We start from the raw sequence: 12,882 nt of genomic DNA on the forward strand, positions 1-12,882 counted from the left end.
AAAAAAAAACGTTTTTTTTTAATTAAAAACCTGATTTCTTAACATTTATTGATGGAACCAACATGGTCCAACCCATGTAGAATTATAAAACTGATTTATTTCTTTTTTAATTTTGCTTTAATATATTCTAGCAGCATGAATCTTTGCACAGGCAGTGTCCACGTGTGGATTTATGGTTTCCAAGAGTTTTTAGCCTGATACTTTAAAAAGGTTATACACTGTTTAATGCAAGAAAAAAATATTTCTGCTCCATCCTCACTGTCTCTGAAACAGCAGCTGTGATTCTGATCTGAGCTTTATTTTGATCCCAACATTATTTATTTAAGTTAAGTTAATAAATTCACGTTATTTCAAGCACAAACCTAAAGGACACCCCTCGGTACTGAAGAGGCTAAAGTTGCGCTTTCTACTCRAAATGAAAAATTCAAACTTAATTTTCTTGATTTGMAAGTTGTCCAGCTGCCATGAGCAGAACGTGACAAAAAGAGAAACCATAAAATTGTTTCATATTTAAAGTGTTATCTTTTGGGTCTGGATAAAGTGTTAACGAGGGCCAGATTTTGCCCGCGGGTCTTGAGTTTGACACGTTTGTATTAGAATAATATTTTTTGACACCGTGTAGCAGTGAGGTGAATACTTTAGTCTCTTTTAACTACGAGGTTTGTATTTTTAACACATTTAAAATCTTCATTCAGTTTGTTCAGATCAGTTTAGGTTCTGTACTGAGATTTTAAACTTTAAAATCTTATTTTTAACCAAAATTTTGATTATTTCTACAGTTAAACTATTTGTCTGATACCTACAGCTCTTATACTGATGATTAAAAGTTTTAGGTGTGATTCCCCCAATTTACATGTTTGTTTTCTATCTTTTTGTAATWTCTGAGTTCTGTTCAGCTTTTCGTTGCTCAGTAAACCTTTTTTCTCCTTTCATCTACAATTATTCTTCAGCCAATGCTTTTTTACACATTTACTTTTGTTTTGCTGCTTCCCACTTTTATTTTCTTTAAGTAAATTTTAGCTCGTATTTAACTGGCGTCGACAGTTTAACATTTAAAGGGGACACGTGATGCAAAATRCACATTTTTAAACATTAAATGTATTTTGTTGTGAAGTTGGAGTCTGTAGGAGGCAGAAACGTTGAGTTTAGTTTGCGTCAGTGCTGCGTAGATATTTTATATCCTGTTTTTTCTCTGTTTTTCTGTGATGTTTTTGAGTTATTACATGAACAGTGAGTGAAAACTCTGAATGTGGTTTATCTTTGTGTGTCTCCTCCCTGCAGTCTCCTCTGTTGGGGGGGAAGGTGGACACCAGCTCAGGAAGCTACCTGCAGTACAGCGCKCTGAAAGCCAACCGGCCCATCCTGCCCAAGCCCGTTCAGCTGACCATCGCCGAGCCCCCGGCCTCGGCGGCGCCGGGCCAGCCGGCGCAGAAGGAGACCCTGACGGGCCACTGCGACGCCTGCAACGTGTCGTTCGAGTCGCGGGCCGCAGCCAGGGCCCACGTCTTCTCCCCCCGCCACCTGGCCACCCTGAGAACCACTAACTTTGGCCAGCCCATTTCCCTCACCAACAAGAGCGTCTCGCAGGCGCCGCTCCCCGCTGCCGCGGAGGGGGACGTCGTCGTCGAGCCGCCTCCCTCCACGGCCACCAGCAACAGCTAGACCCGGGTCAGGACCGGTCCGCACACTGACGCTTGTCGAACCCGTTTGGGCTCCTCCGATTTTAACGAACACATTTGAGCACTAACCCTCTAAAAGGTAATAATCTTTGGCTCCGCCCTCACCTGGCTCCACACCTGTTAATCTAGAGATTTCACCTGGAATGCAGAAGACGAGCGGACTCTTTGAAAGATTTTATCCAAACGTTTCCAGTCCTGACCCTGACCCGTAAGAACCGGACTTCCTTTCATTTGTACAACTTGCTGTGTTTGAGCTGAAGACTGATGCAAGCGTTTCCTGTTTCGGGGGGCAGTTTTTACCTGGAAACATTTTATTTTTTTGTTTTGTTTTTGGGATATTACCATGAATTACTCATAAATAACCCGTTTTCCCTGTGGAATTGTTTTTCCTCACGCCTACTTTTCATTTCTAGGGCAAACATTGCTTGAATTATAATAACTGGACTGAATATAGGGAGAGGAAGAGCCTGTATTAGCTGTTAGATTTTGTTTTTTTAATACTTCTGTGTTGGGTTTGCTGCAGAAGTGTGTGATCTGAAGAGTGTCTTTTCATTTTGGGATATAAAAGAGGTACTATAGAGAGATTAGGGCTGATGAATTGTCCACATTTACTTGGTTTCATGACAATCCAAAAAGAAAAAAAATCTTGCGCTAAAAGGGTTTTAGTAAAGTAGAATTTTTGGCATACCGCACTTTGACATTTTACATTGTTTAAGATGTTTTTAAGCATTCTTATGCAGGTGTCTTTTTATGAAAAGATGCGCTCATGCATGTTGGATGCCTTAATATGAATGACATTAATTAAATCTGAGTGCTTTAGGCGTGAGCAACTATACAAATTTTTCTGACCTGGGTGTGTAAACGAAGAGCTTTTTTTTTTTTTCCTAGATTGCATACATTTACGGGGTATTTTCTCTGAATGTCTTTATAACTTAAAAAAAATCCTGCCTGTAAAAATCGCCAGCATTCTCTTCGGCCAAGGACTCTAAACTATTTTGATTTTACTTTAAATTTCTCCTCAAATGTACGTCTCGTTCAGGAATGTGGCTCTTCGGATGAATTATTTTCCAGCTCCCCCGTCCCGTCGGTTTGTCATAAAATAAGACGGCCTTAAGAGGAAGGAACTCCTCGACACATTTGTAAATTAAATCCATTTTAGCACTGAAGGTCAAACCAATTGTTTTATTTACGCGAGTGTTTATATTTGAACCACACCCGTCTGGCTTAACGGGTTTTATTTGGGTTGAAAGCAGATTCTAAAATGACTTTTCGTTCCCCCTCATTTTTAATTTTTCGTCGAAGCGATTCCGGTCGTGCACGTGCTGTGAAACGAGATCCTAAAAAAAATCACGACGAGGGAGAAAGTTACCAGTGACTCCACTAGAGACTACTCGAATCTTGGAAGTAAATTTTAGGGAAAAATAAAAAAAGAGAGCTAATAAGATGGTGCTGTGTTGAAGGACACATAACAAACTAAAGATGTTTTCCTTCGGTTTAAGTTGTATATTAATAATACTATTAATAGTTTTAATAAAATGCAAATCTAAAAACATAAACTTTTGTAAAGAATTATATAAAAAGAATAACTGATATTCCAAAGTAATCCTCCCTTTGCTTTCTGTCATTAAAAAAAAAATACCAAAAAGCAATCTTTAGGTCGACAGAGAGCAGGAGAGGCGATAATGCAAACTGTAAATGACGTCCCACGACTTTGACCCTCGCACTAGTCCCCGACTTTTTCTTTGCACGAGCTACAGACGCTGCCGTCGCCCCGAGTTTTGCTTTGGATTCGGGTCTTTTGTTGAGATGGGAAGTGCAGCTTTTGTGTAAAGCGAGGACTAATGCGCTCATGTCTGGGATTACTACACACACACACAAACACACACACACACACAGACACGGTGTTGCACTGTCCAAACTAGACATGTTTTTATGGAGATCTGCTTTTTATTCCTGTTTGTTTCATTGTCACTTTGATTATCACTATTATAACTGTACAACTACTTATACGATTTATTAATACTCATCACTGTTTTTTGATTAATATTATTGGTTTAAAATGCCACCTCTGTGCTCTGAAAAGAGCATGGTATTCCTCTGAATATTGAACAATAATAGTGGCAGTGTTGTTACGAATTGTTAGATTTATGATTAAGCTTTTTGTTTTGTTTGATTTTTTTTTATTTTTCCCCCCAACTTCCTCTCCTCACTTGTACCCGCCTTTGTGTTTGGTCTCCATTAATGCTTTCTTTGATATACAGAAAAAGAAATAAAAACCAGTTGAACAACAAATAAGTTCTGACTGACTGGTTAGTAAATCTGGGGTCATGACAATGTTGTAAAGTTTGGAAGGAAATATTTTACTTTTGTAAAAAACTGTTTGAATCTTAACTTGAAATGGTCTGTGGGCTTTTTAAAAATAAAAATTCTAAAACAGTATCTAAAAAAATATATCTTTTTAAGACATTGTTTTAAAGTCTTTCAGTTTTAGGGCTTATAAATTAAAATAACTCATTATATAATGTTTCACCTTTTGTAATATTATATTTTGAATAAAAGACGTGTTAACGTGACCTTAGAGTTAAGGTCATACTGGTAGAGGCAGCTTTAATGCCATTGTATTCTCTGTCAGTTTACGTGGGTCAGACTGTGAGATGATTGACGGGAACGTCATCCAACAAATGCACACGTTGCAATTCACGAACCGGAACATTCTTCTCGCTTGCCCAATAGGAACGCCGCAAAAGCCAAAGAGGGCGGTCGTAAATCGCGCGACGACCAATGGGTTTGAGAGTTTTACGCCCGCAGTGCTACTTGACTCCGCCCCCTGGCTTCCATTTCTGAACTGAAGCAACGCCGMGGATCTCGCGTACATTCATCGTCTTTTTTTTTATAATATACACGTTTAAGTAAATAAACTCGGTTTGTGAATCGTTTACTAGGGTATTTTTTTAAAAGTTGTGAGTGAAACAACACGTATCCATCGTTTTGTTCTGTTTGAGTTGAGGCTAAATCTGAAGCTAGCATTTTATACTCCATTTTAACTTTACAGAGTGAGCGGCGTTTTCCGCCGTTTTTTTTTCGCCGCCCCCCTTGTGTGTGAGTGAGTAGGGGCCTGCGACGTCGGTTTAGCCACGAGGTTCGTCGGTACTATTGGATCAGAGCGATGGCGGAGTTCGGTAACGGACTGGCGGATGAATCYCTACTAGATTCGGACCACGGACATCCCGATTTAGAAGACCCGGGTGTTGGAGACGAAGARCCGGGGTTAGAAGAGGGAGAGGCCGCAATTGAAGACCCGGTAAGTGATGGGGTATTATTACAGGGAACCTACCGTTGCTGTTAAATCTTGGTTCCAACTGTAACTATTGTAAGCTAAATCAGACAAACGGTGTGCTTTTTTTAAACTCCATTAAATCGTGGGTCACATGCGTTTCTGCTACCGCCGCTTCGGTAATAGACGCCATTGTGGCGCACGCAGTGCAGCAGATTTGGGTGGCGACACGCGCGGTTTCGGCCGCCATCTTGGCGCAACAGCGACGCCAGTTTCTCTGCGCCAGAGAGCTGTACGAGCGGGGTGGTGTGGGGGTGGGGAGGGGGGAGATCCTCGTTGAAAGGAGAAGAAGAAAAAAAAATGCGAGACGGAGATGCGGGAGACAGTTAGGGCGAGCTCTGGACGGGCCGCCGCCATTAGCCGCCGCCGTCGTCGTGGAAGCCTACTCCGTTAAAGAAGGCGAGCTGCTAACGGTAAAAACATGCAACAACGATCTTTTGTTCTCTTTCATTCATCTGGCTCGCGCGAGCTCATGATGAGCTAGCAAAGCGGCTGCGGGGCTAACAGTTAGCATCAAGTGCTGCAGCTAAAGATGACCAGCGGGAAACGTAGCGCCAGATTAAAAAAAAAAACTGCAGCGTTGCAGAGCTAATTGCTATTATACATAAAAGCATATTTAGTTTGGGATGATGTAATCTTATTATTATTATTACAGGTGGGTGTGGAGTGGCTAACGCATCCATGTACCTGACCACCTTTTTGTTCGTTATGCGGTTTAATTTATGCTTTGCAGTTTTTCTCTTTCCTTTTTTGCTCCCAGGTGATGTTTAAACCGAGTGCACAGGTGTGGTTTGCGGGTTTTTAGGTGGTGGAAGCTTGTAACGCAGGGATGAAAAAAAAGGGGGGGGGGTTGCGGTATTTAAAGGGCTGGGTTTGCATCCTTCACGGTTTTTTGCTGGATTGAGGAGGAGACGGGGAGGGGAGCGGAGGACCTTGGTCTGAATCTGCGACAAAAATAAGGACAATCCTGCTTTGAATGTCACGTCTCACCTTGACACAGCAGTCCTGTTTATTAGCACCTCTGGACATATATAAATGTGTTTTCATGCGTGGCCTATAACCCATTTTATCCCCCTTCCTGCGACGAGAACCTCCGATTTTTAAATTGGTCCAATTTGACACAACAAACCCTTTCAGCATGGGCCATAACTCCCAGTCTGACTGGCTCCTACTGTGCTGCAGTGCACCAGTGAAGCTCGGATTCAGTGCACAGCCGGGCCACTGTTCAATACATTTAAAAAAATAATCCGTCACACCTCAGCTCTCCTTTATAAAACCTGCTGGAAACGTTTGGCTGGCTTCTCTAYGCAGTCCAAACAGGCTAATCTGGTCTCATTTTAATCTAAAACAATTACACTTGTGTCATTTTCAAATTAATCAACCTCACAGCTTGAAAGCTAATAATTTGAAAGGGCTAGCAAACTGTTAATTCATAAAAAAGACGTGTATATAGTCTGTTTATTATCTCATTCATTTGCACAGTTTTAAATAAAAAACTAAATATATGAATTGCTTGTTGTCCAACACAGCTGATGAACAGATTTTACTGAAATATATAAATGTATGTTTTTGCAGGAGCTGGAGGCAATTAAAGCCCGGGTCCGAGAAATGGAGGAAGAGGCAGAAAAGTTAAAGGAGCTACAGAACGAGGTGGAGAAACAGATGAATCTCAGCCCCCCACCAGGTCTGCATCATGGCTTAACTTGCATTTATAACCAAGTTAGTCTCTGTTTTACAGTAAATGTTTATTATATATAACATTTAATGTTACAATTAGTCAGGTTTCCTTTTAAAACCTGGAACTATTACAAAGAAACATATCTATGGTGAGAAGTGAAAACATAAGTCTTTCTGGTTCCACTAGAAAATAACTAATAGTATTAAAAAATGTAAAACCTGACTTTGCTTTAACCATTAAAATGAAAAAGTAGCACTCTTTATTTTTGTAATGGTTTTCTAATTTAGTTTTAAAACTAAAAAAACATCAGGTTATTAGTTAGTTTGTTTTTTAATGGAAAACCAAAGAACAAATCACGTTTTTATAGATGTGATCCATCACATCGAAACAAGGATYAAGTCTAAAAGTGTGAAATGGTTTTGTTTAAAACGTTTGCAAAAAATGCGTTTTGTCAAAACATAATGAATAAATGCTTTATCAGTGTATCATTTGAATGAACTCGATGAAATATAATCATAAAACAAAATTTTGAGCACTTATTTTGAGCAGTAGCAACAAAAAAACTGATTTTGAGGAAAAATGCATTAAAATTGAGATATTCCATGCGAGCTAGCAAAGTTTTGTTTGTTTTCAGCTGGAAAATCTGAATATTCAAATATAGTTTGAGGTTTCCTCTTTATAAGGACATCAAAAATACCTCATTAAAATGACATAAAACTAGGATTCAGACCAAATATTTATGGATTATTATTATAACCAACAAGACAAATTAAGCCATATATATATATATATATATATGAATTTACTTATATCAGAATGTGAGCCACGAATCAAAATGTATCTGAAAATGTAATGAGGTCATTTTGACCAAATTTGACTTAATCCTCATTTCAATGTGATGGGTCACATATTGTTAAATTACGGAGGACAGAGCAGAACAAGATGTGATATAACTAAGCTAAAATGAGATCAAATTACTGTTTCAACTTATTTTATTTTAGACACTCGTTACTTTCCCTAGCGTGCCACAAAGTCATTTAGAGTGAAGACCATCATTACAGGAGCGATGGTTTCTCCAGCGTCACCCATCGTGGCTAACAGAGCTCTGAGGTCCTACAGAGGAACAGAACCGAGCCTCTGGGTCAGAGGTGTGGACCATACCTGGGTCACAATCCAGACCCAGGATGTAGAGGCTTTCAGCCAACAGTAAATTCACCAGAGATGATGGAATATCTGGTGCACATATAGTACAGACTACAGGGATTAAAGTCATGTTCCTGTCCTGARCAGCAGCTTTCATACGTCTTCACTTTACTGCAGCTGGACCAGACACCGTCCTCCYGCACCGCGCCCCAACCTTCCCTCGTATTTAAAGTCAAACATTGTGTCACATGTTCAGAGCTTCAGCGTCAAACCTTCTTCGAAGATCCATTAGAGTTCACTGTTAACATTATTCTGTGTGCTTTATGTTTTTATTCTCAAACGTTGAGTCATCTGTGCTGTGAATCTGAAATTATGTCTTCTTAAGATGGAGGATTTTAAAATGTTCAGATTGTTTTTAAATGTTTTATTGAATGTAGAGAAACGTGTTTTTATAACTCCATACTAAATTTACTCCAAAATCATTTGGTGTCTCAGAAAGTAAAGCTGAGCACATCAAATGAAGTATTTTTTAAAGTAAATATTTTATCAAATAAAGTTCCTGGTGTGTTGTGTTGTTGTAGTCGGTCCGGTCATCATGTCCATCGAGGAGAAGATGGAGGCAGATGGCAGATCTATTTATGTCGGCAATGTGAGTAACTCCTWATCACACAGCTGGTTTATTTAGTTTAGAAATGTTTGCTCTTATTTAGTGCAAACACAAATAATATAGTGAGAAAACACTATTATTGGTTAATATTTTTTATTTTTTAAAAGATGTAAAATCCTTTTATTTTAGGTTTCCTGACTTACTGATCAATGAATCCAAAGTTCAGTTTGTTTCAGTTTTTCTTTCAATCTGGTGGTTTATTACAGAAAAGACAGGCTGTTCTGAACAGTTGAATAATTTACTAAAACTCAAACKATCAGTGAATTCATCAGGAAATAAATTTTTGTTTTATGAAAGTTGTTTTATAAATAAAGTTTTCTTTTTCATCAGGTGGACTACGGCGCCACGGCCGAGGAGCTGGAGGCTCACTTTCACGGCTGCGGTTCAGTAAACAGAGTCACCATCTTGTGCGACAAATACACGGGGCATCCCAAAGGGTAACAAACACTTGAWACTTTTATTTAATAAATAATGTTTAAAAATAAACTATAAAAACCCTGTACATTTTTTTTTGTCTGTAAAACACATTTTTCTTCTTTCTCTGCAGGTTTGCTTATATTGAGTTTGCAGACAAAGAGTCGGTTCGAACGGCCATGGCTTTGGATGAGTCTCTGTTCAGGGGAAGACAGATTAAGGTGAGACGTCTTTGAATGGAGCTCAGATGACGGAGGTGGTCGCAGAGTTTCCTTCACAGACCCGTCTCCTGTCCTCAGGTGGGAGCTAAGAGAACAAACAGACCTGGCATCAGCACCACAGACCGCGGKTTTCCACGGGGTCGGTTCCGATCACGGGGAGGAAGCTTCTCCTCRCGAGCGCGCTACTACAGCGGCTACACGCCACCCAGAGGCAGAGGGCGGGCCTTCAGGTGAGCTGTCCTCCAGGCGTCTTAACCTCAGAGGCCGAGGGAGAACACGTCACCTGCATGCACCGCATCCCACTTCATTGTCTGTCCCCAAACCAAACATTTACCGGACTGTTTTAGACCGAGGCGGTGGGTTTGTAGCACTAATGAATTCTATCTGCGTGAAACAAGAAACGGCAATCCTGACCGGATGAGCTCGAGTTTTAACCTCTTCATCATCAGGAACAGAACGGTTTGTTCAAAAACTAAAATCTGAGTAGTCTGGTTCACCTGTCTCAAAGAATAAAATATTTTCATTAAAACTCCTCATGAAAAGTAAAACTCTGCAGCTGTTAGAGTAACGTGAGGTTCACTTCTGACAGAAAAACAATAAAACAGGATCTGGAGGTGGACCTGACGTGATCGTCTGTATTAGTGAGTCAAACAGGACATAATCATTTCATATATTTTTTTTAATGCAACAAGAAACGAAACCTGTGCAGAAAGTTATTTTATTTTGAAGTTGTTGGCAGTAAACATAATGTTAATGTTAAGTTCTGGGTTTGAAGTTCATAAATACAATTTATTCATTTTAGTTCTGAATCTTTGCTAAATGAACAAACTATTTCATTTAGAGACAAACCAGATTTAWTTAGCTGTTAGTATTATAACTGTCACCAACTCTTTAGTTTCTTCAAGCTCTTTAAAGTATTTTTAAGCCTACAAATAGTTACAAATATTTAAAGCTAATAAAGAGCATTTCAAGTCTCATCATTTACCAAATTCGTTCCTTCAGTTTTTATAAAGTATTTATCTGTTACTGGTGTCTGCTGCTTCATAAATTAAAATATGTAAAGAATAAAAAAAACCCTAAACGTGCACAAACAGGATGTACGTTTGGTAATCTCAGCCTCCAGGAGCTCATCCACGCTGCACTGCTCTGTCAGCTTCGTTTGGGTCGGTTCGCTGCAACCTAACAACACGAGGGGTGCTTGTGAGGTTTTTTTTTTTTTTGGCACCAATATGCTGTATCTTGTATCATGTGTGTAGAAACTTTTTAAAAATTTTTTATCAAGATACTGGCTTTTTTATGACTCCACATGCAGATAAATCAGTAGTCTGAGACTTTGTTTCCCAGTTTCTGTTGTACTAACAAGGACTTTCAAAATAAAAAGTTTAGATTGTGCAATTTAACACGTTGCTTTTGTGATTTTTATTTAAATTCAGAAGTGTTTTGAAATTTTCACTCCCTGCATGCAAAGAATCTCAAAGAAAACATGATGAAAGTAAACCAGTCGCCACACTATTTAATTTTAGTCCTTTTTCTTAGAGCTTTTTCTTTTAAATATTTGTCCTTTGATTCACTAATTTTCACCTAAACTAAACATTACATATCTCCATTTTTAAGTGAGAAAGCATCTGAAGCTCAAGGTCAAACGTCCACTCCCGCACATACCGAGAAACCCAACTCCTGCCAGTCCCCTCTGTGGGACTCGGCTCACATTATGAAAGAGAATGAGGCCCGCCGGCTGATTGTAGCAGTTTATAATCCGTGGACTGTTTCCAAAACTTAATTTGTTGCATTAGTTCAAATGTATTCTCAGCATTTTTCTGCTTGAACTGGAGGAGCTGTCTGGAATTTATCACTAACAGAACTGGGCTGAGATTTATTATTTTTTCCCACCGGTGCCTTGTCTTCACATCAAAATCTTGGCTCTGATCTTTTGCGAACTTGGGGAGGCTTCATGGTTTCTTGGGTTTTCAGGCTCTCAGGTTAAATGAGAGCAGAGCTTTTTGATTTGCCTAATTTCAGAAAGTTCATATTTAAAATGTTTTATGTTCAGTTCATGGTATTTAAACTTAAAACCAAAGGTTACAATTCAATCAAAATGTTCTGAAACTGCAAAATGAGGTCTTTCAGACAGTTTTAACCTTTGTGAACGATTAAAATCTAAGAACCTCAGTTTGAAGACAGTCCAAGTCTGAGAAAACTGGCATCAACTTGTTTTACTGCTGTCTTAAAAACCTGCAACCTCAAAATAAACAAACTTTGGTTCATGCAAAACCTTTTCATGAAACTTTAGAATTTATCATTTTAGCTAAAAAATCCCTGTGCTGTAACGCTTCCTGTCTGAATAATCTGCCAGTAATTTGTGTTTTTAAAAGTTTAATGTTTGCATGACTTTTTTGGGATTGAAGTTATTTTAAGACGTTTTGTTTGACATGAGCTGTAACTTTAAAAGGACAGAMGTTCCTCATCTTACATTCATGTCACAAGTTTTGAACATGTTGGAAAATGTAGGAAAACAGGATTTCTCTCAAAGTAGTCTGGTCTTTGTGAGCAACTGGGACACAACTTTTGTAATTAAGGAGCTGTTTTTTTCTGGGAGTTCTTAACATGTATCTCAGCAGAAACCTTAGCTAAATGCTGAACACCCGGACATTGATCCGTTACGACTTTTAAGTTTGAAGTTTTTAACGTTTGACACAAATTGAAACAAAGTCTCAGAAGACAAATCTGTCTGGTTAGAGCGATTTAAATACATCATGTGACGAGGCTCCAGAGGGTTAATATACTTGTTTAATGCGGTCACCGTATTTTAAGACTGAGGTTTACCACAATGCCAACACACCAAGCTTAGCCTAAAATGATTCAAAGTATTTTCTTGTGATTTTGTGTCGTCACTCAGTAGGATTGGGCAATATTTGCAAAAAAAAAAGAAAAAAAAAACACGGTTAATTGAGCATTTATCTGGTAACAATATGACAATTATTAGATGACAGTTGCACTTGCATGCTTTTCACTCAAGGAAGCGTTCCACTCCACATTGACTTGTGTAAGTTACTAATCACAGTAACTGCACTGTGCCTGAATCTGAAAATATGGAGGTTTAGTGTTAGCTTAGCATTAGCACCACATTTACTTCTACACATCAGTAATAAATCTAGAGGTGACCGGGCTTTTTGCAATAGCTGCTCCAAATATTCGGTCAGCAGAGACTGTTGAGGCTTTTAAATCTTTGCTGAAGACCCATTTATTTTCTTTGGCTTTTGATTAAGACCAAGTTGGCGGTTCAGTTAGAGCTTTTTCATTTATTGTATTGTGTTTCTGTATTTATTTGTTTTTTGATATGTCTTGACTGAACTGTGAAGCACTTTGGTTAGCATTTGTTGTTTTAATGTGCTATACAAATAAATTTGACATTGACATTAATAACGGAGATGGCAATATGCCAAAATTAATCTGAAAATATGGACGTTTAGTGTTAGCTTAGCATTAGCGCCACATCTACTTCTACAAGTCACTAATAATGGTGATAGCAATATGCTAATATTAGTCTGAAAATAGAAGTTTAGTGTTAGCTTAGCATTAGCTCTGCATCAGCATTGGCTAATGTCACTAATAACAGTAATTCCATTGGGCCAAAATAATTTTCTGACAAACATAATACAATTTTGCCCAACCCTAGCTAGGGCTGCCTCGATTAATCTACGACTAATCGATTATTAAAATAATCGACTAATTTAATAATCGATTAG

The 12,882-nt window shown here is 38.7% G+C and overlaps 2 protein-coding genes across 6 annotated transcripts in view; both read left to right on the forward strand.

The window, feature by feature from the left end:
* zfhx2 (zinc finger homeobox 2) overlaps nt 1-3,974 on the forward strand; it is a 16,178-nt gene extending 12,204 nt beyond the window's left edge. For all 4 annotated transcript variants that reach the window (XM_014025258.1, XM_014025256.1, XM_014025259.1 and 1 more), the window contains exon 5: nt 1,282-3,974. In XM_014025258.1, coding sequence (XP_013880712.1) covers nt 1,282-1,662 — 381 coding nt within the window. In that variant the 3' untranslated portion in view covers nt 1,663-3,974. The remainder of the gene's footprint in view (nt 1-1,281) is intronic.
* Nucleotides 3,975-4,498: 524 nt separating this feature from the next.
* pabpn1 (poly(A) binding protein, nuclear 1) overlaps nt 4,499-12,882 on the forward strand; it is a 10,966-nt gene continuing 2,582 nt past the window's right edge. Inside the window, exons 1-6 of one of the 2 annotated variants that reach the window (XM_014025267.1) lie at nt 4,499-4,980; nt 6,589-6,697; nt 8,416-8,483; nt 8,832-8,938; nt 9,049-9,136; nt 9,215-9,366. In XM_014025267.1, the coding sequence (XP_013880721.1) occupies nt 4,846-4,980; nt 6,589-6,697; nt 8,416-8,483; nt 8,832-8,938; nt 9,049-9,136; nt 9,215-9,366 (659 nt within the window). In that variant the 5' untranslated portion in view covers nt 4,499-4,845. Of the gene's footprint in view, nt 4,981-5,275; nt 5,427-6,588; nt 6,698-8,415; nt 8,484-8,831; nt 8,939-9,048; nt 9,137-9,214; nt 9,367-12,882 lie in introns of those variants that run through there. The other variant, XM_014025268.1, reaches the window with a different exon arrangement.

The sequence above is a fragment of the Austrofundulus limnaeus genome, unplaced genomic scaffold (genome assembly GCF_001266775.1).
Source record: "Austrofundulus limnaeus strain Quisiro unplaced genomic scaffold, Austrofundulus_limnaeus-1.0 Scaffold464, whole genome shotgun sequence".
Classification (NCBI taxonomy): domain Eukaryota; kingdom Metazoa; phylum Chordata; class Actinopteri; order Cyprinodontiformes; family Rivulidae; genus Austrofundulus; species Austrofundulus limnaeus.